General features: G+C 34.9%; 1 protein-coding gene across 5 annotated transcripts in view; it reads right to left on the bottom strand.

Annotated features, from left to right (window-relative positions):
• The window catches only part of POT1 (protection of telomeres 1), a 120,459-nt gene that overhangs the window by 51,950 nt on the left and 40,908 nt on the right, over positions 1 to 27,601 (bottom strand). For 4 of the 5 annotated variants that reach the window (XR_001007793.1, XM_011995934.1, XM_011995933.1 and 1 more), the window contains one exon: positions 327 to 457. The exons of the other annotated variant lie outside the window; for it this stretch is intronic. Coding sequence is in view for 3 of the 4 variants with exons in the window: in XM_011995934.1 (XP_011851324.1) it covers positions 327 to 457 (131 nt within the window). In the remaining variant the exon portion in view is untranslated. The remainder of the gene's footprint in view (positions 1 to 326; positions 458 to 27,601) is intronic. 5 annotated transcript variants of the gene reach the window in all.

Genomic DNA, 27,601 nt, shown 5'->3' with positions numbered 1-27,601 from the left:
ACATTAAAACACAAATGTTCTTTATCAAACTCTACAGATAAAACTTCTATAGCATTAGTCTATATTTAGAAACAGAAGACAGAATGGAACTAGTCTTAATCAGGGCATGTAATACATTTCTGGGGAACGAAGGCAAGTGGTTTGTTCAAATGAAGATGTTTCTTACTGTAAATTATTGGAAGTCTGATAATATTTACACTACTTCTTATCTCGTGAAAAGCTTGCTGTCATGTTCTAACAAAGCAACCACATAATTAGTGCTAACTAGTTTCAGTGAACAATACAGAGTTCTCTTCAAATAAAGTTCTAGACAGTATGAATTATACCTTCAGCCTGTGAAAGCGAACAATATCTCCATTTTTATAAATTATTGGAAGGGCTTCATAGTTTCCACTAAAGAGCAGGCAAGTTAATTTTACATTTGTCTGGTCCACAATTGTTACAACTGAGCAATAATCTGGAAAACACAAAAATATTTTACCTGACTTTCAATATTTTAAAGCATTAGATAAAATAAGAATATGCTTACTTCAAAACACCAAACTTTATTCTTCTTTTTTAATTAAGCCTTCTAAGAGTTAAAAAACAGACATTTTCTTAGCTTTCAATACACACTGCAAAATTATTTTGCAGAAGTGTTCTATAAATATTACTTTTAAAAAGTTTAGTAAAACAGAAATAAAAATCTAATTCAGTATAAATTGTCTGGAGAGAAAATAACCTTTTTTATTGCTTCAAGGTTTACAAATCATGAAACATAAACGTAGTCAAATAAGAAAAAAACAATTTATAAAATAAACATAACTAAATTTAGAATGAAAACAAAGGCTAAGCTATTTATAGCAGATATGAAGGTTGTACCCATACTGCATAAAGAACTTATAAAAATCAGGATGATACAGTATATATGTCATACAAATGAATAAACAATTCATAGAAAACATCATAACAAAAAATTCAAAAGAGAAAATGGCAATTCTTGCTGGTCACCTATAAAAAATTACACATTATAACAAAAGAGAGGTATTTTATAAAATTTAAACTGGCAGAAAAATTTAATATTCGGGTTGCTGTAAAATGGTAACTTTAAACATTGGTGGTAGTAAAAATTGTCTGCTGGTGGTAGTAAAAACTGCCTTTAATTTTTTTTTTTTTTATTAACACATAAAAGATTCTATGTATTTATGGTGTGCTATACATGGTTTTGAAGTACACATACATTGTGAAATCATCAAATCTAGCTAATGAAAATACACATTACCTCACATAGTTATTTTTGCAGTGAGAACACTTTACATCGATTTTCTCAGCATTTTTCAAGAATACAACATATTTTTCACTACAGTCACTGTTATACAATAGAACCCCTGAACTTATTCTTGCTAACCAAAATAGTGTATCCTTTGACCAACATCTCCCCAAAACCTTCCCATAGCCACACAGGGCCCTGTCAACAACCATTCTACTCTCTACTTCTATGAGATCAATTTTTTAAGATTCTGTACCTGGCTTATTTTACTTAAGAATGTCCTCCAGGTTCATTCATGTTGTTGTAAATGACAGAATTTCCTTCTTATGTCTAAATAGTATTCCACTGTGTATATAGACCATATTTTCTTTATTCATCCATTAATGGACGCTTAGGTTTATTCTATGCCTAATGTGGATAAGCCTGCAATAAACATGGGAGTGCGGATGTCTCTTCAACATATTATTTCCTTTTGATATACATAGTAGTGATCCCTATCTGAAGTGTCACCTTCCACAGTTTCAGTTACCTGCAGTCAACCATGATCTACAAATATTTAATGGAAAATTCCAGAAATAAACAACATGAATCATCCCTTCATGCAGGGTATCCACACTGTGCATGCTCCCTGCCTGTTAGTCACTTAGTAGCTGTCTCTGCTATCATATCAACTGTTGAGGTATCACAGTGTTTGTGATCATGCAACCCTTATTTTACTTAATAATGGCCCCAAAGTGCTAAGACAAAGTGGTAAGTGCTTAGTTAAACTTTATTATAGGTATGTATATTTAGGAAAAAAAAGTGTATACAGAGTTCAGTACCATCCATGGTTTTGGGCAGCTGCTAGGGGTCTTGGAGCATATCCCCTTTGGACAAAGGAAAAGTACTGTACCCAGTAGTGAGATTGTGGGATCATATGGCAGTTCTAATTTTTGGAAGAATATTTATATGTTTTCCACAATACTTGTGCTAATTTACATTGCTACCTACAATGCGCAAAGGTTATCTCTTCTTCACACCCTTGCGATACTAGTCTTCTTTTTGATAACAGCTATTGTAATAGGTGAGAAGTGATATCTTACTGTGGTTTTATTTTAATGATTAGTGATGTTGGACATCTTTTCGCATACTTGTCTGCCATTTGTATGTTATTTTTAAAGAAATGTCTATTCAGGTCCTTTGCCCATGTTTAAATTGGGTTGTTTTCTAATCATCTAGTTGAGTTCCTCATATACTTTAGATATTAACCCATTATCAGATACACAGTTTGCAATTATTTTCTCCCATTCTTTACTCTGTTAATGCTGGTTGTGCAGAAGGTTTTTAAGCTTGATACAATCCCATTTATCTATTCTTGCTTTCATTGCCTGAGCTTTTGAGGTCCTTTCCAAAGAATTTTTGGTGAGCTCAATCTCATGGAGCTTTTCCCCTATGTTTTCTTCTAGTAGGTTCATAGTACTACATTGAACAGAAGTGGCAAGAGTGGGCATCTTTGTCTTGTTACAGATCTTAGAGGAAAAGATTTCAACTTTTTCTGCATTTATTAAAATGATCACATAATTTTTGTGCTCCATTCTGCTAATAAACATTTTGATTTGCGTGTGTGGAACCACCCTTGCATACCTGGAATAAATCCTACTTGATCATGGCAAATAGTCTCTTTAATGTGCTATTGAATTTGGTTTGCTAGTATTCTGTTGAGGATTTTTGCATCTATATTGGCCTGCAGTTTTTTTGCTGTTAGTTTTTATTGTCTTTGTGTCTTCAGTATCAGAGTAACGTTGGCCTCGTGAAATGAGTTTGGAAAATATTTCCTTCTCTTCCATTTTTGGAAGAGGCTGAGAAGAGTTAGTGTTAGTTCTCCATGGAATGTTTGATAGAATTTGATGCTACCTATACACATGATTCAGAAAATGCATTGACTTTTTGTCCTTCCTAGTCCCCTAGTAATGAAGGTATAGAGATTGAAAGGAACAAACCACAAAACAGTGAAGGAAAGGAGAGTGGGAAAAAACAACGTATTTCAGGAAAATGGAAAGTAAGTGGTTAAGAGATAAAATAAACAGAAGAGGCCAAAATCCAGAAGATACTACAAGGTGGCTACAGTAAAGATGGGAGCCACTGGGATTAAGCGTGAGAGTAAAAAGTAGGGATGAAAACAGGGGATCAATTAGAAGTTTACACACAGAACAAGTGTTTCAATTCAATGACTAACCATCTTTATTCTCCACTTCCCTGAAAATGACTTCAGGCAGCATCTTTGTATTTAACAACCTTTCCATTTTGAAAACTTCTAGGAACACAGGTTCTTTTCCAAGGAAGCTGAACTCATTAACTGGGAAGTGGTAAGACTTCTCACGTTGGTGTTAACAACCAGAATAAATTCCTCCTCACCATCACATTAGGGAACCTACAGCTTGGTTGGCAGTTCTCATCCCACCCACCCTAGGCTGAAAATTTCAATCAACATGCCCTAACAAGTACTATTAGTCACTATTAAGTTTCCCACTCAAGGAGAGGGAGTATTACAGAAATGAACTACTTACAAACAAAGCAAATGAGAAAGGTATATGAAACCTAAAATAAACTATATCTACATTCTTAAATACAAAAATACAGCAGAAAATTACCAGGCATTAGAATAAAAATGGAAGACGCTGTAATCCTAGCACTTTGGGAGGCCAAGGTGGGTGGATCATTTGAGGTCAGGAGTTCAAGACCAGCCTGGCCAACATGGTGAAACCCCACCTCTACTAAAAAATACAAAAGTTAGCTGGGTGGTAGTGGTGCTCTCCTGGGAAGTGGAGGTTGCAGTGAGTCGAGATCATACCACTGCACTCCAGCCTAGATGACAGAGTGAGATCTGTCTCACACAAAAAAAAAGGGAGACAGAAAGAAAATGGGGTTAAGAAGAAAAACGAGAGAAGGGAGTGAGGGGGAGGGAAAAAAAGGAGAGAGAGAGCAAAGGGGAGAAAGAAGGGAGGAAAGAGAGAGAGGAATGGGAAGGGAAAGGGAGGGTAGAAAAAGAGAAATCTGAATTTGTGAGAAGGGTGAAATAACCTGGAACAACAACAACAAAAAAAAACTCTAAAAATGAAAAAACTTTAATAAACGTTTTCAGAAAGAGTAAAAATATATTATATTCTCATCCCTTGAGGACCCACTGGCTCTAATTTTAGGTTTTAAGTTTCCTTTGTCACTATTTCTTACTATCAGTAAGGAGCGACACTTCATGCCATTTTTTCTTTGTTAGCAGTCTTCCAATGACCAAAGATAAATTTTATTTATTTTTCGAAACACAGAACACATTCTTACTTGCAATTACCATATGGCTTTATCGTACCGTTTTATACATCTGAGATACATTATGGAATCTTTTTTCCTATATCTTGAAATATATTGATATTCATTATCTGAGTAATTATTTCATCACTATGCATTAATTATTTCTATGCACGTTTAAAAAGACTGATTTTTAAAATGTGAAATGAGGCAATTGTCTAAAGGATGATACAAGAATCAAATAATCACTATTGTATCATTCTTCAGTTTTCATACTCAAGATATAAAAGAAGTTTGGAGACACCATCTTTTGAGTTTCTTCTTTAGCTTTATTTAAACATAGTTAAAAATTCAAAATTTTAAAATTTGTGCCCACGGTCAGTGAGAAGAACATTGATGGAGGAAGTCATTTAACCATTATTAGATGAATCAGAAGCTAAATGCAAAAACAGCAGCGCGTTAGCCAATGATGATAAAATTGATCACATAAGTAAAATCTCAGGCTATTTATCTCCAGATGATATCCTATATAAAGTTTCTCAAGCTCAAGAATTGATGCATGAAAATACATTTCTAAAAATAGGGAGAAAACACAAAATATTTCTAAAAACGGACAGAAATATGGTATTCTTATCCAGTAAGTCATTCAACTAAAATGATTTCACCATACGATATTCTGGGACATGACTAAGGACCATTCCATTTTGCTAAAATGACTTGTGATGGCATTCTTTCATCTTAAATGATATTTGCATACCAAAATTCACATAAAATGGCATGTAAATGGATATGCAGAAGGCAAGTGTATACATAAAGGTAGTGGAAAGAATAGGTGAGCTCAAAATGAAAGATCCATCTTTAATCATTTGAATTGGTGTTTACAAATCTAAAATAGAAACTGTTTTGTAATTATGGAGCAAAAACAGCTGCTCTCTCCAAAAAAATTTTTGAGTCAACAAAGTTTTCAAAAGTATTTTGATGATGCAAGTGCAAGAAGAAAAACCAAAAGCAGTAATAAGCTAGAACCATTTGTTTATCTTTAAAACTAGGAAAATATGGGATTATGAAAGAAAAATGACTCTGCTATGTTTATGTCCTTTTTATAATTTTTAATGACTTTATTTTCTCCTTATTCTCACTGCTGCATAATATTTGAAAAATGACTTAAAAATTCAAAAACTTTAAAAGGTATTGGAACCATATAGTAAAAGATAATGACTGTTTTTCCTATTATGCTTAGGTGCCAAAAAACTGATGCTATCTCTTAGAACTTAAAGGAAAAGGAAAAAGAATGACAAAAGGACAGAAAATGGAGAAAACAATGAGTGAGAGAGAAAACTCAAAGAATTCGGCTTTCTGAACTCTGCTTTCTGAGAAAGAGATCCTCTTTATGGATATTTGGATATGCTACAACAGCCTGCTTCCCCACAATAAGGTTATATCCTCACTTATGCAATTTGGTTCAAAACTCAAGGGTGCTGAACATATGTAGCATTACTTAAATATACAGACTGTTTTTGTAAATTTTTCTGGAACATACACATTAAAGGAAATTCATGTGGCAAGAATGGGCTATCGTTCTCAACTCCAGCACTTGTACACTTTTGTGGAACATTCCACAGCAAATACATACTCTGTAAAAAATTCAGGAGCAAAAGAAAAGCCATGCAAAAATATTCTATTAACTGTTCTACTCTACATAGACTTTGTTTCTGTTAAATTCTGTACCCCAGGCAAAAAAGTCAGAACCAAAGAACAGCTGACAATCTCCTTCCATAAAATCAACTTTAGCAGTACAATATCTAACCAAGAGAAGCCCCAAAAGTAGTGTTCAAGAATAGAGGAAGAGCATTTACTAGAAGTGAATGATGCAGTCTTCCAATTAAAAGGGCCCACTGAAGGCAAACAGGATAAATGATCACACCAAGTCACATAATTGTGAAATTTGGGAACACCGAATATTTTTTAAAATTCTAAAAATTTCTGTAGAGAATAAAACAAGTCACCAAAGTAAGACTGAGAAGTAGATTAACATCAGACTTTTCTATCAACACGACTGGGGTTACTAAAAAGACAACAAATCAATGTCTTCAAAGTCTAAGGAAAAATGTTGATACTTCAACTTTATAAAACCTGACAAAACTATCAATCAAGCATAAAGACAGATGAAGAACATTTCCAGATTTTGGCCAATCAAATATTTTACCTCCACAGTATCTTTCTTAGGTAATTCTCCAGCAATACAATGGGAAAAAACATAAAATAGGAAAATGCAGAGTACGGACAATAGTAATGGATCTCCCAGATTGATAGTTAGAGAGCAGGCCTAGCAAACTACTACTCTAGATTGGAGCGGAAGGGAGCTGATAAGAAAGGAGAGGTTATTAAAAAAAATAAAAGAGTAATCACTTAGCATAATGTTCTCCAGATTCCTTCATGTTGCTTCAAGTGACGGGATTTCCTTCTTTTTTTCCACATGATTTCATTTACACACGGAATCTAAAATAGTCAAACTTACAGAAGTAGAAAGTGATTATCAATGCCAGGGAGCGGGGGTGGTGAGAAATGGGGAGATGCTGGCCCGGCATGGTGGCTCATGCCTGTAATCCCAGCACTTTGGGAGGACAAGGTGGGTGAATCACTTGAGACCAGGAGTTCGAGACTAGCCTGGCCAATATGGTGAAACCTCGTCTCTACTAAAAATACAAAAAATTAACCAGGTGTGGTGGTGCCTGTCTGTAACCCCAGCTATTTAGGAGGCTAAGGCATGAGAATCACTTGAACACAGGAGGCAGAGATTGCAGTAAGCTGAGATCATGCCACTGAACTCCAGTCTGGGTGACAGAGCAACTCTGTCTCAAAAAAAGGGGCAGGGAGAAATGCTCACCAAAGGATATACAAACTTTCAGTTCAACAGGAGGAATAAATTTTCAAGATTTGCACAGTATGGTGACCATGGTTAATAATAATGTATTGCATATTTCAAAATTGCTGAGAGATTTTAAATGTTCTCACTACAAAAAATAAGTATGTGATGTAATGGGTATGTTAATTAGCTTTATGTAATCATTCCACAATGTATACACATATCTACACATCACATTGTCCCCCACAATATATATTTGTTTGCCAATTTAAAATAAAAATTTAAATTAAAACAATAAATAATCCCATGGACAACTACATATTTATATAAACTTGAGGGCATAGTGAAGGCACAGTTTTATCATTAATAACAATAGCAACAAAAAAGAAAAGGCATTAGAAATCCCACAAAATATAAAAGACTATACAGGAATAGCTCATCCAAATACGAAGAAAACTAAAATGTAGCATAGAGATAGCCAAAGAATGGAAGAAATATGTATGGTACAGAAGAGAATATAAATGCTCATAATTATGACAAAAGATGAGTAAAGGTATACCTGACAGAAGACTAAAGAAGTAAACAATAACACTGAATAAAGTTGACGAATAAGAAATGAAAGACAAATACATTATTTAAAGTTAAAGAGAATCAATAAGAAAAAAATGAATAAAAATTTAAAAGGAATGATATTTTCCATAGTATAAAACATTTACATAATCTAAACTCTTCTTCTGAAAATACTAATTGTTTGTTAAATTACAACCACATGGTAACACTTTTAAAAAATTATTTCTCAAATCAAAAGTTAATCCCAGGATAAAAACAAATAATCCAGGAGGTGAACCAAGGTGGGAGGCAAATTCAAAAGCTAAAACACATCTGAAAGGGCTCTTACTAGAAATCTAGGGTTTTGGAAATTATACACCAAGTCTGAAAAAAGAAACTACATCTTGGTCTATTGCAAGGTAGAAGCTGAAAGTGAGCTATCAGCATAAATCATTTATCTTAAAAAATGGAAGCTACGGGAAAAAAATCCACCTGCTAGTATAGAAAATCACGAAGAAAATCTGCCTGTCTGTGCCATGGTTTGGAAACGAGGAAAAAATAATAATAGGCCAGTTTGTGGAGTAACTGGCATTAAGACATTCAATGAAATTTGTGTAGATATCCTCTTAGTTTGGTTTTCTTTAGTTTTTGTTTTGGTTTGGTTTTTGTTAACGGCAAATGACATGTTGACTCTAAAGTTAAAACGGACGAGTAGGGGCTACTGTTATTTAAGACATACTTGAAAAAGAAGAATGCAATGGGATATTTTTCTGTTGAACAGCAACATTAAAAAGTAAAGAAATTGGGATAATGTAGTGTGTTCTGAGAGGGAAAATTCATACTTTAGCAATATAGGATTTTAGTGATAAAGAGAAAAAAAATCACTATCACTTCTCTCCTATATTTGTACTTCACCTATGTAATAGTTAATTCCTACTATGTACATTAAAGGTTTCATCTAAATACAAATCCCACAATTCACAATACAACAACTGTTCCTCCACACAGCACATCATTTATGTTATGTGACATCCAACTAACACCCTCTCACAGCGGATCTTTTGGTAATAGCTTATAGGGTTTCCCCAAGCACTATACTGGCTATTAACTTTACAGCTGGATTCATAAGGATAGTCCCAATATTGTCACTTGAACCTGTTTCCGCTATAAGTAGAACTGTGAATAATGCCTGTATAGTTTTGATCCCCCTTTTCCCCACAAATGTGACACAAGCAATTTCACAGTGAAACAAATGATTGGTTTGCCAATTAAAAAAAAAAAAAACACAATGTACTTTGCACAAAACACAAATACTCTGAATGTTTGAAGTTTCTTAAAATTTCATGACAAACACAAAGGGAAAGAGATCACTAGTCTGACAAAATCCAATTCGGATTTTAAGCTGCAGTAATTCTGTATTACTCCTCTCACTTAATGCTCCAAATTGATCTACTTTTGTAAATTGTGAATACAAAACCAATACAAGAAAAAAACTGAATTTAACTAGGCATAAAAAATGGTAAATAGTTTAATTTAATGTTAATGTTTAACTTAATGTTTAATTTGCATAGTTTAATGTTAGCGAAAATGAACTGACAAAGCTCAGTTCCTGTAACATTTACGTAATACTGAAGAATGTAATAACTACAAAAAACTATTGAGATTTTTGTAAAAATTTAGGTTTAATCTAAATTTTAAAATACTGAAAACCGTTTCACATTTTGATATTTCTATGAAAACGTCAACTTTCCAAAAGACCACCTAACAGACTGCAAAAGACTCTACGTAACACTCTGATAAACATTACTGCAAACTCACTATCGAGATCTTTACAAGGCCACCTCTTGCTTTTTCAGAATCTTTGTGAAAGTTAGAAACTCTCCTTTCTCAAATAAAAGTACTGCAAAAACCTAAACAATTTTACAGAGGACCTTGACTGAGTCCAAAAGAGCAGCAGCCTTAGCTACACACACACAATTCTATTAAATTACTGAATTGTAGGCTCAGATACACTTACAGTAGCAATACTTTCAAAATATCATCTACTTGCTACAATGCAAGCTCTCTGGAATGACATAACTACACGTTAGTATGATCTTAGAATCTCCTAAGGTTATCTATAAAATAATGAGCAGTTGCAAAATAAAATACTGTTTCAATATACAGTCATGTATTGCTTAATGATGGGGATATGTTCTGAGAGATGTGTGGTTAGGCGATTTCATTGTTGTGCGATCAGAATGTACTTACACAAGCCCAGATGATGTTTATTTTTAAATTTATATATATTTTTTCATATGAAAAAACACAATGTCCCAACATCGCTACTAAACATCCATCATTTCCCCTAACTGATCTGTTGCGCCAATATTCAGTGCCATGTATCAGGTTTCTATATAAGCTCCATTATAATCTTATGAGACCGCTGTCATATATGCAGTCCATTGTTGATCAAAATGTTATGTGGCACATGACTGTACTTTATGTTTAATTTAAACATGTACATATTTGTAAAAGGAAACAAAATTCAGGTTAAGGAAACAAGTGGCATTTAAAAAATCCATTCAATAATCTCTCAAGAACAATAAGGAAAAAAATAGCAAGCTAAAAGAAATGTTAAATAGCTTTCAGGTTCCCTCAATTAGCATTAGATTCATGGCATGAAGGGAACCACACTACTTGTTTTAACAAATAATAACAATGCAAACTGCTAAAATATGTCTTATTTAACTGCTCCAAGGAAGTGAAGTATTTTACCAAACACACACACAAAAATGTCCTTCAATAATGACTTCACAAAGTAATAAAAATATTTTCCCCGTGCCTTATTTTTCACTCTTTCCCAAATGAAGGTACAAAGCTAAAGGTAATTTAAAAGTCTATCTTCTTGTTAGTCAACATTACCAGGGAGAGAGGAAAGAGTAGAAAATCCTTTAATAAATCAGCATTCGTACTTTAAATAAATAGTACACAGTCCCTATAATGTATATTTTTAAACCACTGATAAAGTATTGACTTTAATGCTTTAGTAATACTTCATATTTAAACTGTTGACAAAGTAACTAGTTTAACACTCTGGTAATACTTCACATAGCTTGATATAAATCTGGAAAAGATAACAAATGATAAATTAAGTTCTCTATTTTGCAATCTTGAGTAATTCACCTAATTTACTCAGTATGATTAAGTGTAAATTGCCTTAGAGTTTTATCATAAGGGAGAGCTGGTAGTTCATCTAAACAAGGTTTTTAATCAAAGAAGCATGCATGCATAAATTATACAATCCACAAAAAGTTCCTCCATGAAAGTTGCTTCATCTTTTTTATCTACTAAAACACTGCTGTTTTTAAACCAATCAGTATTTGGGCAACACTATTCCATTGCTAGAAAAGCATATCATTAAAACATTCAAGTAATACCTATGAAGGCAAATTACTGAATCGAGCTACATTATGTGCTGTCATCTTACTTCTTTTACAAGGAAACTTACTGTACAATACAAAAATAAGAGCGCTCTATTTCTCTGGTGTGAGCTTACATAATTTCCCCTTGTGCTTTTATTCTATTGCAAGAGCATGACAGCATGGAAGATGAAAAAAAAGAAAGAATATATGTTATGATATAATAAATATTATGATACATACAGTGACACAGATTAGATAGATGTTAGACATTGCAAGCATTCATAAACGTTATTCTGGTGGAGTTTTACTTCTATGTTTTACACTATACATAAGACTAGGGAAAAAGTCTTTTAATTGAATGAATAAAAGACTGTACCACAAGTTTTAAGAATTAAAAAAAGTACTAAATTTTATGATTCGTTAAAACAATTCAAACTGTAAACTAACGAAGACAGGGATAATTCTCTAAATTAGTATGCTAATAATTTGAGGAAAAGGTCATGAAAGACAAAAGGCTGGTGGTAGTCTCATAAAAGTCAGATGGAAGCCTGAAGCTTCATCAAAAAAGTCATTCCTGTAAATGAGAAAGAGCAAAAAAATAAATACAAAGTGAAGTGATAGGGAGAGGAAAGTGTCTTTTCTCCATCTCCATTCTTTAGATGAAAATTGATAGAATAGCTGGAAAATAGTATGAGTAAGCTGAAGAGGAGAGGCTTGTCTCAACTACCAAAATCTTTGAAGAGGTAAGTGATGACCCGCCATGACCTGCATGAGTCCATTTCTGAAAGGCAGTTAAGCACCTGGGAAGAGTCTCCCCTCACTCACCTAGACATACCATAATACTTTCTTTTTTGGCTCCTGAGAAATGGAAAACTCATTGTCTGTCTGATCCACCAACTCCATTCATTATAATAGATAAGTCATCATTCAATTTGAAAATATATATTCAAAAAGCATGGTATCCTTCACAAATGAAGATTCTATCTTACATAGCCAAAAAATGGAAAAGTAGAGTTTTACCAATTGGGGAAAGACTGAAACAAAGTTTATATAATAGTTATAATTATATTGTAATTATTATTCATTAATCTGTCTTCACAAAATTTAATCCCTTGTCAGAAACAATGACATATACACCTTTGAATTTCCCATGTCATATTATCTGGCATATAGAAAATAAATAATCAGTTTGTTGAACAAACAAATGAGTGAACCAAAATATAAAACTACATATTTATTTATTTTATGTGCCATATATTAAATGAAGAGGACAACCTTATGGTTTTAATATTATCTAAATATTCAGATAAGTGAATATGAACATATCACAGGTCATGAGTTCACAACATGGAGCTCAAAGTGGGAGAAGCATGAACCATAGATATATGCATAAGTCTGTATACGTGTATGGGTTGTATATTTTTCTAGGATAGGTTCTGTATCTTTTCATCACATGTGTATGACTGCAAAAGGCTTTTTTGTTTTAAGACACCAAAGGTGCCTTTTCAATTTAAAACAATTTAAAAATATATTAAATAATTATCACATAAAATTTTACATCATACCAGATTCTTTAATCTCTCTTTGATAAATCAGAAGGCTCCTGGGTCTTCTGAAGTAACAATGAGTCATTAATTACTCAGTAATTAATACATTAACATCAATATGCATATCAATAATATATAGTTGACATTTTCAACTATATCAGTTCCAGATATGTGGAAGTACATTGTTATACTTTAAAAAATTAAAAGGCAAAATATATATTCATTTAATATGCAACCAATATTGTGAATACAAAACCAAAATATTAAAACAATTATGCTACATGACACTACGTGTAAATGACATGTCCTTCTCAGATGTGAAAATAATCAATATTACATAACAAAAAACAGCATTCTAGAGTTAGCTGGGATGTTTTTATAGAATAGGAAAAGAAAAAAATGTTAGGGCTCTATATCCTAGCATCCTATCCCAAAAACTAAAAGCAAACAAAACTGACAGCGGCTCTCCGAATCTAATGTTTTGGACGCTACTCTGAGAAATGTGATTATACTGCTCAGTAAGTAGCTAAAACAGAAGGTGTCCTTGTAAGACAGTGAACAGGAAGAGAGAAAGATCTGCTTCTAGTAACACCGTAACATCCAAGATTGCTAATCAAACTACTTTTCTAAAATGAGTTTCAATGGGAGGTAGGGTAAGAAAAACAATAAATAATTTTGGACACAGACCATTCCTGAGGTAAGGTAGTGAGCCCACAGGTGATGTACCGCATTATGTGGCACAAAAAGGCTGAGAGATCTCTAGCGAATAAAAGAAAGAAGGGACTCAAAATTTGAGGAAAGAACAAAAAGGAGAGGCGAACAATAAATATTTTGTCTCTCCCTTCCTCTAAATTCAAATATTAGGAAATTAAGCACAAACAAATTTCCTTCTATTTTTCCTATTTGCTCACATTGTGAGTAGGAATTATGGTATATTGATCAAGCAAGGATGAGCCATATACTATTAACAAGCCTGGAAATGTTTTATGGTCTGAATAAATTTATTTTATTTTGTAAGAGCAGATAATAAAAATGGAGTAAATGTATCTCAAGCTTAAAACATAGTTAGCTATTTCTAAAAATCTGAAATACAGCTAAAATTTAATTCCCTTACATGTGTTATCTAAGAAAATATGATTAATGGTATGTGTCCATGGCAAAAACTGCATACCTAATACTATCTAGCTAGCTCCCAAAGCAAAAGAATATGTAAGGCTTTCAGAGAAAATTATTGCTATAAAATCTGTAGTCTTAAAGAAGGCAGTGACTTTGTTTTCCTATATGAAAGAAGCATAGTATGTATCACTGATGAGTCATTATCAAAATCAATTTTGGGCTTGGTGTGGCGTCTCACACTTGTAATCCCAGCACTTTGGGAGGCTGAGGCAGAAAGATTGCTTGAGGCCAGGAATTTTAGGCCAGCCTGGACAACAATGCGAGACCTCCATCTCTACCAAAAAAAAAAAATGTTTTTTAATTAGTTGGGCATGGTGGCATATGCTGCTAGTTCCAGCTACTAGGGAGGCTGAAGTGGGAGGATTGCTTGAGCCCAGGAGTTGAGACTGAGGTGAGCTATGATCTCGACAGTGCACTGCAGCCTAGTCAACAGAGCAAGACCCTGTCTTAAAAAATAAAATAATATAAAATAAATTTTGATGATAAAAGGACATTTCAATATATGTTGATTATGTAATACTTGAGGAATTCTTTCTCAGTTTTCATCATTAATCTTATCAAAACTGAATAGGAATGTTAGTATCCATAGCATTATATGTTCTTTTAACAACAGGACTGATAAGACTCTATGTAAAAATAAAAACTTTACTCCAAGAGTGAATATAAAGCTTAGGAATAGAAGCATTTCTACCAGAATAAGATTTCTACCAGAAATAAGACAGTATGCTACAGGTCATATGTAATCTTTATTCAGCATAAGAGCAAAGTTTTCAAGAAAAATTTCTGTCAAGGAGTAAAGATGCCAAATTGCTAATTGCTTCTATCGCACTGAATTTAACATTTATAAGATGAATTTTAATGAAAAATTCTAGCTAATGATATATAACAGAATACATTTTTTCCATCTACCTAAATTTGAATTGCATAAAGGTAATTTTCCACCACATAACTAGTTATGTACATCTGGATGTTATTTAGATTGTAGCCCTGTATTTGTGAAAAAATACTGCTTTAGGTAATATCTTAAAAGGCACAGCTGTGGACTGTTCCTATACATCTATTCTCGTACTTCTCTGTGGTAATACTAATGAAGGTGATCCTTTCTTGAACACAAATATCAGTGCTATTGTCTAACATAACTAACTAAAGTTATGAGAGAGAGAGTTTTAAAACTTTATTGTCTGGCTAGTAGTCAAAACATCTTGCTATGTCTTAAGATTGATTTAAAAGCTTCCATGACTAGGTTCAGATAAAATTGATGACATTCATTTTAATTTAGTATCTTAGAAGAAATAAACATATTATCTCTGCAATAACAGATGGCTCATTACTGGTCATGAATTTTTTACTAAGGGACTGCAGTGATTGAAGTAAACATATCTGATAGAGATATAAGATACAAATGCAAATATAATACATATTCTTGTTCCCCATGGCTTTCATTTTATATGCAAGATTTAATAACATCATGACAATACATGATTTTTGTAATAACAACTGAAAATTAATGTTGTCATCAATGTTTTAAGACAGCTATCATTTTAGTCTATATTATCATATTTTAAGTTGTTTTTAAAATGATGTATTTGCAGATCAATTTGTTAAAAAAACTTTTTAAATTATATCTTCTATCAAGTTAGATAGACATTATTAGCAACAATGTAGCTTATTCCTAAGTTTGATGGGCCAATTAACTTCAATTAGGTAAAACTTTAAATTCAAAGAGGATCATAGTGATTACATCTTTACAGCTAACTCCCAGAAAGGGCAGCACACGTAGGATTTGAAGAAAACTGATGGGGAGAGGAAACTACTAAGGGAAAAGTATGTGAGTTTATGTTGAACAGTATGATGGGGTGGGGAAACGAAGACTTTGGGAATAAACTGAAATGAGAATATTTGAGAAATATGTATTTAAGCACAAATTTCTCTACTTCACCTTTAATGCTCCCCTTTCCCTCTAAAACAACAGATATTAAAATGATTTTCCACAAAACATTCTTTGCAGTCTTCAGGCTTATTATGAGGTCTATTTAAAACTTATCTTTGTATTTAATAGTCTTCACAACGTTCATTTACACACAGACTAGTTTTATTTTTATATTATACATTAATAAAATATGCTGACCACAAGAAAAAGATTTTCCCCCATTTACCTGACCAAAGAGTAGATTCCTAGTTTATTTCTCAACAATAAAATCTGTATATATGTATCTTTATTTAAAAATGGTTTTCTAATATGAAGTCAATGAGAACATCTTTGTGTTTTCAACATGCAACTCCTGGCATGCAGCAGATAAAGTCAACATTTCATTAACATCCCTGTTTCACTATTTACCATCTCTGAAATATGGCTATATCTTAATATTGACAGTTAAGCATAGTTTAATTAGCAGCATTTTCCCTTCTTTTTTTTTTTTTTTTTTTTTTTTGAGACGGAATCTTGCTCTGTCCCCCTGGCTGGAGTGCAGTGGCGTGATCTCGGCTCACTGCAAGCTCCGCCTCCCGGGATCACGCCATTCTCCCGCCTCAGCCTCCTGAGTAGCTGGGACTACAGGCGCCCGCCACCGCGCCCAGCTAATTTTTTGTATTTTTAGTAGAGACGGGCTTTCACCGTGGTCTCGATCTCCTGATCTTGTGATCCGCCCGCCTCGGCCTCCCAAAATGCTGGGATTACAGGCGTGAGCCACCGCGACCAGCCCTCCCTTATTAATGATATATAAAATGACAAAGTCTTTTACAGATAATGGTGTTTTAGAATAGATGAAATACAAAAATCAATGTTAAATTTAGTAAAACTAAATTAAACACAGGTGAAGTGTGTGTTTCTGTTCATTTTATTACCTCATGATAAACTGAAATTCATGGCTTTTGATGTTTTCATTTACATGTTAAAACCTTACATTATCATAAAGCAATTAACAGGTTATATATTTTTACTTTACTTCTAAAACTATCCAAATATATACATATCTCTGTATCAGTTCATATATATGTATATATTTACATAAAATCATGGCCAGGGCCAATGCCAAGAAACCTTTCCCCTATATCTTATTCTAGAACATTCAGTTTCAGGTCATACTCTTAAGTCTTTAATCCACGTTGAGTTGATTTTTTTGTGTATGATCTAAGGATCCAATTTCATTCTTTGCATGTGGATATACAGTTTCCCCAACCTCATTTCGTGAAGAGACTGCACTTTCCCCATTATATATTCGTGCACCCCTGTCGAAAATCAGTTGACCATAATAAATGTGTGGGCTAATTTCTAGGCTCTCCATTCAATTTCATTTATCAGTATGTCTGGCTTCATGGCAGTACCATATTGTCTCAATACTGTTACTTTTTAACATATTTTGAAATTAGAAAGAGAGAAGCCTCCAGGTTTGATCTTTCTCAGGATTCTTTTGGCTATTCAGGATCCTCTGTGTTTCCATATGAATTTTAAGATTGATTTTTGTTTTTCTATAAAAAATGCTACTTGGATTCTGATAGGGAATACACTGAATCTCAATGACTGAGTAGTATGGCCACATTAATAAAGGCATACCTCATGTAATTGTACTTAATTTTATTGTACTTTGTAATACTGCAATTTTACAAATTAAAGGTTTGTGGCAACTCTGCATTGAGCAAGTCTATTGTCACCATTTTTGCAACAGTATGTGCATCTATGTTATATTTTGGTAATTCTCACAATACTTCAAACTTTCCCATTTTCATTGTATCTGTTATGGTGAACTGTGATCAGTGATCTTTGGCATTACTACTGTAATTGTTTTGGGGTACCACAAATCACAACCATATAATACAGTGTACTTAACCAATAAACATGTGTATTCTAACTCCCCCATCAATCTGTCATTCCCCTCTCTCCGTCTCCTGAGGCCTCCTTATTCTCTGAAACACAACAATATTGAAATTAGATGATGTGATAACCCTATAATGGCCTATAAGTGTTCAAGTGAGTGTCACATATCTCTCACTTTAAATCAAAAGTTACAAATGATGAAGCTTAGGAAGGCATATATCTAAAGCTGAGATACACTGAAAGTAGGACTCTTGTGCCCAAACAGTTAGCCAAGTTGTGAATACAAAGAAAAAGTTTCTGAAGGAAATTAAAGGTGTTACTTTAGTGAACACATGAATGAGAAGAAAGTCAAAGAGCCACATAGCTGATACAGAGAAAATTTTAGTCGTCTGCATAGATGATCAAACCAGTACAACATTCCCTTAAGCCAAAGCCTAAAGTAGAATGAGGTCCTAACTCTCTTTAGTTCTTTAAAGGGCAACAGAGGTGGGGAGGCTAGAGAAGATGTATCTGAAGCTATCACATTGGTTCACGGCATTTCAGAAAAGAAGACATCTTCATAACATAAAGTACAAGGTGAAGCAGCAAGTAGCAAGTGCTGATGAAGAAGCTGGAGCAAGTTATCCAGAAGACCTAACTAAGATCATCAACGAAGGTGGCTACACAAACCAAAACATTTTCAATGTAAACAAAATAGTCTTCTCTTGGAACAAGGTGCCATCTAGGACCTTCATAGCTATGGAGAAGTCAATGTGCCTGCCTTCAAAGCTTCGAAAAACAGGTTCACTCTCTTGTGAGGGTCTAATGCAGTTGGTGACTTTTAGTTGAAGCCAATATTCACTTATTTTCAAAATCCTAGGGCCTTTCAAAATTAGGCAAAACCAACTGTGCCTGCGCTCTTTAATGAAACAACAAAGCCTGCATGGCATTGCTTACCGCATGGCTTCCTGAATATTTTAAGCCCAATGTTGAGACGTACTGCTCAGCAAAAAAGATTATTTTCAAAATATGACTGCTCATTGACAGTGCACCTAGTCAAACAAGAGCTCTGATGGAGATGTTAAAGATTAATGTTATTTTCATGCCTGCTAATACAATATCCATTATGCAGCCCACAAACCAAGGAATAATTTTTACTTTTAAGTGTCATTATTTAAAAGAAATACCTTTCATAAGGCTATACCCACCATAGATAGAGATCCTTCTGATGGACTAGGGCAAAGTAAAATAAAAACCTGGAAAATATTTATTCTAGATGACATCAAGAACATTCCTGATTCGTGTGAGGTCAAAATCCAACATCAACAGGGGTTTGGAAAAAGTTAATTCCAACCCTCACAGATGACTTTGATGGGTTCAAGACTTTGGTGGAGTTAAGTCACTGCAGATGTGGTGGAAACAGTAAGAAAACTAGAATGAGAAATGGAGCCTGAAAGTGTAACTGAACTGATGCAATCTCATAATAAAACTTCAACAGATTAAGAGTTGCTTCTTATGGATGAGGGAAGAAAGTAGTTTCTTAAGAAGTAATCTATTCCTGGTAAAGATTTTATGAATATTTTTGAAATGACAATAAAAGATTTAGAATATTCCATAAACTTAGTTGAAGAGAACTCTCAGGGTTGAAGAGAACTGACTGAAATTTTGAAAGAAGTTCTACTGTGAATAAAATGCTATCAAACAGCATCTCATGTTACAAAGGAATCTTTTCTAAAAGGAAGAGTCAATTGAGATGAGAAAATTCAGTACTGTCTTATTTTAATAAACTGTTACAGCCACACTAGTCTTCAGAAAACACCATCCTGACCAATCAGTCTATCATCTCCACCAGCAAAACGATGATAACTCACTGAAGGCTCAACTTATCCTTAGCATTTTTTAGCAATACTGTATTTTTCATCAAGGTGCATACATTTTTTAATGTAAAGTAGTAAAACCACTATAAAAAACAGCATGGAGCCTCCTTAAAGAACTAAAACTAGAACTACCATTCAATCCAGTAATCCCACTACTGGGTATTTACTCAAAGGAAAAGAAGTCATTATATGAAGACACATGCACATGCATGTTTATAGCAGCACGTTCACAACTGCAAAAACATGGAACCAACCTAAGTGCCCATCAATCAACGAGTGGATAAAGAAAATGTAGTATATATACACCATGGAATACTACTCAGCCATAAAAAGGAACGAAATAATATCTTTTGCAGCAACTTGGATGGAGCCAGAAGACATTATTCTAAGTGAAGTAACTCAGGATTGGAAAAACAAAATATCATATGTCCTCAATTGTAAGTGAAAGCTATGCTATGCGGATGCAAAGAGATAAGAAAGATATGATGGACTTTGGGGACTCAGTGTGGGGGCAAGGTTCGGAGGAGGGTGAGGGATAAAAGGCTATATATTTGGTACAGCATATACTACTTGGTTGACAGGTGTACTGAAATCTTTGAGGTGGAGCTAAAGCATATTAACAGGAAAGTTTATAACACTAAATGCCTTCATCAAGAAGTTAGAAAGTGCAACATCCCTTCATGATAAAAATCCTCAACAGACTAAGCATCAGAGGAATATACTTCCAAATATAATAGCAAGAACCATCTATGACAAACCCACAGGCAGCGTTACGCTGAACCACCAAAAGCTGGAAGTATTATTCTTGAGAACAGAACAAGACAAGGATGCCGACTTTCACCACTCCTATTCAACATAGTACTGAACTCCTAGCCAGACCAATCAGGCAAGAGAAAGAAAAAAAAAAGGCATCCAAATAGGAAGAGAGGAAGTCAAACTATCTTTTTGCAGATGATATGATCCTATAGCTAGAAAACCCCATAGTCTTTGCCCAAAGGCTCTCAGAACTTACAAACAACTTTAATAAAGTTTCAAGTTACCAAGTCAATGTACAAAAATTAGTAACATTTCTATACACCAATAATGTCCAAGTTGACAGCCATATCAAGAATACAATTATATTAACAATAGCCACAAAATGTATAAAATACCTAGGAATAAAGTTAAGCAAGGGGATGAAAGATATCTACAATGGAAATTACAAAACACTACTGAAAGAAATTACAGATGACACAAACAAATGGAAAAAACATTTCATACTCATGGATAAGAAGAATCAATATTGTTAAAATACTGTCCAAAGCACTTTACAGATTGAACACTATTCCTATCAAACTACCAATGTCATTCTTCACACAATTAGAAAAAAAAAAACTCTGAAATTCATATGGAATCAAAAAAGAGCCCAAATAGCCAAAGCAACCTGAAGCAACAAGAACAAAGCTGGAAGCATCACAGTAGCTGACTTCAAACTATACTGGAAAGCTGCAATAACCAAAACAGCCTGGTACTGGTGGTACAGAAACAGACACATAGACAGGTGGAACAGAATAGAAAACTCAGAAAGAAAGCCATACACCTACAACTGATACAGTTTTGATATTTGTTCCTGACCAAATCTCATGTTGAATTGTAATCTCCAATGCTGGAGGTGGGGCATGGTGGGAGGTGTTTTGATCATGGGGTCTAACACAACCACCATCAGATCTTCAATAAAGTTGTCAAATGCAGTGGGAAAAGGACTCCCTATTAAATAAAGTGTGCTGGGACAACCGACTAGCCATGTGCAGAAGAATGAAACTGGAGCCCTACCTTTCACCATATACAAACATTAACTCAAGATGGATTAAGTATTTAAATATAAGACCTAAAATTGTAAAAATCCTAGAAGAAAACCTAGGAAATACCCTTCTCAACATTGGCCTTGGCAAATAATTTTTGGCTACGTCCCCAAAAGCAACTGTAACAAAAACAAAAATTGACAAATGAGAACAAACTAAACTAATGAGCTGCATGCAAAAGATACTATCAACGGAGTAACTATACAGCCTACAGAATGTGAGGAAATATTTAGAAACTGTGCATCTGACAAACGTCTGCTATCCAGAATCTATAAGGGAGTTAAATCAACAAGCAAAAGGCAGATAACATTAAAAAGTGGGCAAAGCACATGAACAGACACTTCTCGAAAGAAGACAAACATGAAAAAATGTTTATCATCACTATCATCAGAAAAATTCAAAAGGAAACCACAACGAGACACCATCTCATATCAGTCAGAATGGCTGTAAAAAAAGTAAAAAAATAACACATGCTGGTGAGGGAGGCTATGGAGCAAAGGAAATGCTTATATACACTGTTGGGAGTTTGAAAATTTCTCAAAGAACTTAAAACAGAGCTACCATTAGACTCAGTAATTTCATTACTGGGTATATACTCAAAGGAAAATTAATTGTTCTATCAAAAAAAACCCACATTCATATTTCATCACAGCACTAATTCACAATAGCAAAGACATGGAATCAACCCAGGCGCCATCAATGGTGGGTTAAAGAATATGATGTACATACACACCATCTAACACCACGCAGTCATAAAAAGGAATAAAATCATGTCCTTTGCAACAGCAGGGGTGCAGATGGAAGCTATTATCTTAGGAGAATTAACACAGAAACAGAAAGCCAAATAACTCTCGCGCTCACTTACAAGTAGGAACTAAACCTTGAGTACTCATAGACGTAAAGACGGGAACGACAGACATGGGACTATTAGAGCATACGGAAAGCACTCAGATTCATAAAACAAGTTCTTCTTGTTTAATTTTAATTAATTTCAAAGTTTCTGTTTTCTGCCTTAATTTCGTTGTTCACCTGAGAGTTATGCAGGATTAAGTTTTTAAATTCCCATGTTTTTGTGTAGTTTTGCGAGCTCTCCTTGACATTGATTTCTACTTTTATTGCACTATGGTCCAAGAGTGTGCTTGGTATGATTGACTTTTCTGAATTTATCATTTATCCAGACTTACTTCATAACCAAGCATGCAGCTGATCTTATAATATGTTCCAAGTGCAGATGGAAAGAATGTGTATTCTGTGGTTGTTTGGTGGAGTATTTTATAGATGTCCACTAGGTCCAAATGATCTAGTGTCGAGTTTACTTCCAGAATTTGTTAGTTTTCTGCCTAGATATCTAACACTGTCAGTAGGGTGCTAAAGTCTCTCTCCCATTGTCATCGTGTTGCTGTCTATGTCTTTTCTTAGGTAAAGAACTTGTTTTATGAATCTGAGTGCTCCAACGTTGGGTGCATATACATTAGGATAGCTACGTCTTCTTAAATTGAACACTTTTATCATTTTGTAGTGGCCATCTTTGTCCCTCTTAAATTGTTGCTTGTTTAAAGTCTGTTATATCTGACATAAGAGACTCCTGTCTTTTTGTTTCTGTTGCATGGTACGCATTTATCCAATCTTTTTCACTGAACCTGTGGGTGATGTTACATGTGAGATGGGTCTCCTGAGGGCAGGAGACAGTTGGGTCTTGTGTTTTTATCCAGCTTGCCCCTCAGTGCCTTTTAAGTGGGGGCATTCAGACTGTTTAAATTCAAGATTAGTACTAATACATGAGATTTTGAATCTGTCATCATGCTGTTAGATGGCCGTTTTGTAGACTTGAGTGTGCATTTGCATTATAGTGTCTCTGTGCTACGTGCTTCAGTGTATTTTTATGATAGCAGGTATACTTTCGTTTCCATGTTTAGCACTCCCTTAAGGATCTCTGTTAAGGCTGGTCTGGCTGTAACAAATTCCCATTTGCTTGTCTGATGGAGGAATTTCATTTCTCCTTCACTTATGAAGCTTAATTTAGTGGAATACGAAATTCCTAACTGAAATTTCTTTTAAGGATACTGAAAATAGACCCCAAACTTCTTCCAGCCTCTAAGGTTTCTGCTCAGAGTTCCCCTGTCATCTTGATGGGATTCTCTTTGTAAATGACCTGACCCTTCTTTCCAACTGCCTGTAAGATTTTTTTCTTTCACATTGACCTTGGGGATGGTTGTCTTACATAGTATCACCAGGGTTGTTCTGTATTTCTTGAATTTTCATGTCAGCCTCTTTAGTGAGATTGGGAAATTTTCAGACTATATCCTCAAATGTTTTCCAAGTTGTTTACTATCTCTCCTTCTCTTTCAGGAATGCCAGTAAATTGTAGGTTTGGTCTCTTCAAATACACATCTATTTCTCAGAGGTTTTATTCACTTAAAAAAAAAAATCCTGTTTTATTTATTTTTGCCTGACTGAGCTGTTTGGAAGAACTGGTCTTTGAGATCTGAGATTCTTTCCATATCTTGGTCTAATATACTGTCAATGCTTCTGACTCTATCACGAAAGTCTTGTAAATGTTTCAATGTCAGGAAGTTCAGTTTGGTTCTTTCTTAAAATGACTGTTTCGTCTTTCAGGTCTTGTATCATTATACTGAATCACTTAGATTTCTTGGGTTGGGTTTCAACTTTCTTTGAGTCTTGATGAGCTTCCTTGCCATCCAGATTTTGAATTTTATGCCTGTCATTTCAGCCATTTCAATCTGGCTACGAACTATTGCTGGGGAGCTAGTAGGCTCCCTGGAGGTATGAAGACACTCTGGCTTTTTGATTGTCAGAGTTCTTGCACTGGTTCTTAACTGAAAGAGCTTGTGTATCTGTAACTGTGGCTTGAGCAGAGTATATCCAACTGGCTTCATTTCTGGGTTATTTTAGAGGACCAAGACTCTGTATAGGATCTTTATTTGATTCTTGTCCTGGATTTCATAGGCAACATATGCTGGAAAAATATTTTTGGTCTTGCAATTTGGGATGGAACCCAATACATGGTGCTTAAAAGTAACAGCATACAGCCTCTTATTCAGCTACGCTGCCTTTGTATTTCAGTGAGTTCACAGTACTGGTCTATGTTGAGAAGGAAGAGGGATGACCCCTTCACCAAGTCTGCTCTTGGGCCTGAGGGGAGCCCCCACCAGTCCTGGGCCTGAGGAGAGCCCCCACCAATCACTAGCACTGTGCCCATGTCTCCTTTGTTAGGTATTCTGGGTCATGGGTCTTTCTTCCTTGGGCATAGGGCACAGCTGGGAGACAGACCACTCCCTTCCCAGACCACCTGTGTTGGAAGGGATGCTCCACTTCTGCACTGGCCCCATGAACTCATCACCTTTCTCAGTGTTTTGAGAGTAAGGGCTCCTCCCTCACTCACATACCAGCTACAGATATCAGGTTAGCACTGCCAAGCTGCACATTGCAGCCCTGGGGCATTGGGACCAGTCTGCAGCTCCATCCTCTGGCCCTTCAGGATCAGGTACCATCTGTGCTGGGGGATTCAAAGTGCTCCCAGATCACCAGTAAAGTATTCAGGCTGGGTCACCAGCAAATCACCCAGGCTGTGTAATGGGGGCTGTGCTGCATACATGATCCTGCAGGAGCAGCCAGGCAGGGACCTTGGGAAGGGCTGGCAGACCTAAAGAACAGACATGTTCCAGTCCCATGGGGAGGTCAACCCTACTCTCTTGGCCCAGCAGTCAGCTTGGGTTAGAGCTACTTGGAAAAAGATGAAGAGCCTTTGGGCATGGACACCAATGGTGACATTCTACTGTAGCTGTCCTATATGCAAAAGCTCCTGAGCTACATATACACAGGCTGCAGCTCTATCTCTGCCTACTTTCCAGGTAGATTCCCCTGCCCTCTGAGTTCAAATGTCCATGGAGATGGTGAGATTTCTTGTAGCTAGGATCCCAGAGGTCAATGGCAAGAGTGGGCTGCCCTGCCATCCCTTCACTCTGCCCTTTTCTAAGAGCCGTTCAAAGCCAGAAACTAGCCTTGGCACATGGTAACCACGCACAGAATTCCCAGCTTCCTTCCCCTTCAGTCTTGGTGTCTGCATTGCCTCTCTATGCAATAAGAGAAACTCTTGTTTTCTCTTCAAAAATCTGGTTTACTGAACATTTTGGTTTCCCTCCGCAGGAAGATACCTTCCTAGCTACCTCTAATTGGCCATCTTGTCTAATCATGTGATTTTTATCCTGCATTTCTTAAGGTATCACATTGACTAGCTTTCTATGTTGAAATATCCTTGCAACACAGTGATATATTTAACTTGGTCATAGTGTATGATCCTTTTAATGTGCTGTTAAATGTGGTTACCTAGTATATTACTGAGGATTTCTGCATCTATTTTTGTAGTCTTTGGTTTTGTTATTATGGTAAAGTCAGTCTTATAAAGTGGGTTTGGAGGTATTTCATTCTCTTCAATTTTTCTGGAAGAGTTTTAAAGGATTGGCATTAATTCTTCTTTAAATGTTTGGTAGGATTACTTAGTAAAGCTATCTGGTCCTCAACTTTTCTCTATTTTGGGAGGTGTTTGGATTACTGATTTAATCTCATTACTAGGTACAGGTCTGTTCATTTGTTTTTTATTTTTTCATGACTCAATTTTGGCAGATTTTATGTTTCTAGAAAATCATCTATTTCTTCTAGGTTATCCAATTTGTTGGCATATAAATTTTCATAGTAGTCCCTTAAGATTTGTATTTCTGTGGCATCAGCTATAAAGTACTCTCATTTCTGATTTAAGTCTTCTCATTTTCTTCTTAGTCTAAGCAAAAGTCTGCCAGTTCTACGTATCTTTTCAAAAAAAATTAACTGAGTTTCACTGATTATTTTCTCTATTGTTACTATTCTCTATTCCATTTACTTCTGTTTTGATCGTTATTATTTTCGCCCTACTTCTCATTTTGGGTTCAGTTTGTTCTTCTTTTTCCAGTTCCTTGAGGTGTAAACTTGTTTGGGATCTTTCTGCTTCTTAAATATATATACTTTTTGCTATAAATCTCCCTGTTAAAACTGCTTTTGCCACACCACATACGTTTGGTATGCTGTATTTTCACTTCCGTCTCAAGATATTTTCTAATTTCCTTTTTGACTTCCTCTTTGGCTCACTGATTGTTTAAGAGTTTACTGTTTAATATCCACACATTTCGAAATTTTACTATTTTCCTCCTGCTATTGACTTCTAGTCTGATTTTACTGAAGTCAGAAAAGATACTAGCTATCTTAAATTTATTCACTTGTTTTGTGACCTAACAAGCTATCTATGCTGGAGAATGTTCCACGTGCACTTGAGAAAAATGTATACTCTGCTCTAGCTGGGTAGAATATTCTGTCAGGTTCATTTGGTCTACAGTGTTGTTCAAGTTTTCCATTTCCGTACTGATCTCTGTCTGGACCGTCTCCCCCATTACCAGAAGTGGTGAAATGAAATCTCCTACTATAACTGTGTTGCTATTTCTCCCTTCACTTCTGAAATGTCTGCTTCATGGATTAAGTGCTCTGATGTTAGCAGCATACATAATTGTTATATTTTCTTGGTGAATTAACCCTTTCATCATTATATGATATCCCAAAACTGCCTGTTGTGACAGTTTTTGACTTAAAGTCTCTTTTGTCTGATGTAAGTATGGCCACTTCTCTTCTTTCGGTTACCATTTGCAAGAAATATCTTTCTTCATTACTTCACTTTGACTTAGCCTATGTGTGTCCTTAAATCTAAAGTGAGTTTTTGTAGAAAGCATATAGTTGTATCTTGTTTTTTTTAATGCACTCAACTACTCTATGATTTTTTTAGTAGGGAATTTAGTTCATTTATAATAATACTAGTTATTGATTAGAAAGGTCTTACGATTGCCATTTAATTCATTGTTTTCTATCTGTCTTGTGACACTTAATTCCCTATTTTCTTCTCTTGCTATCTTCCTTTGTGTTTCATTTTTTTGCAATGACCTGCTTTGATTCCCTTCTCATTTTCTTTTTTTTTT

This window comes from Mandrillus leucophaeus, unplaced genomic scaffold (assembly GCF_000951045.1).
Source record: "Mandrillus leucophaeus isolate KB7577 unplaced genomic scaffold, Mleu.le_1.0 Scaffold5, whole genome shotgun sequence".
Classification (NCBI taxonomy): Eukaryota; Metazoa; Chordata; class Mammalia; order Primates; family Cercopithecidae; genus Mandrillus; species Mandrillus leucophaeus.
The sequence above is the reverse complement of the archived record's forward strand: the minus strand, read 5'-3'. Positions and strand labels throughout refer to the sequence as shown.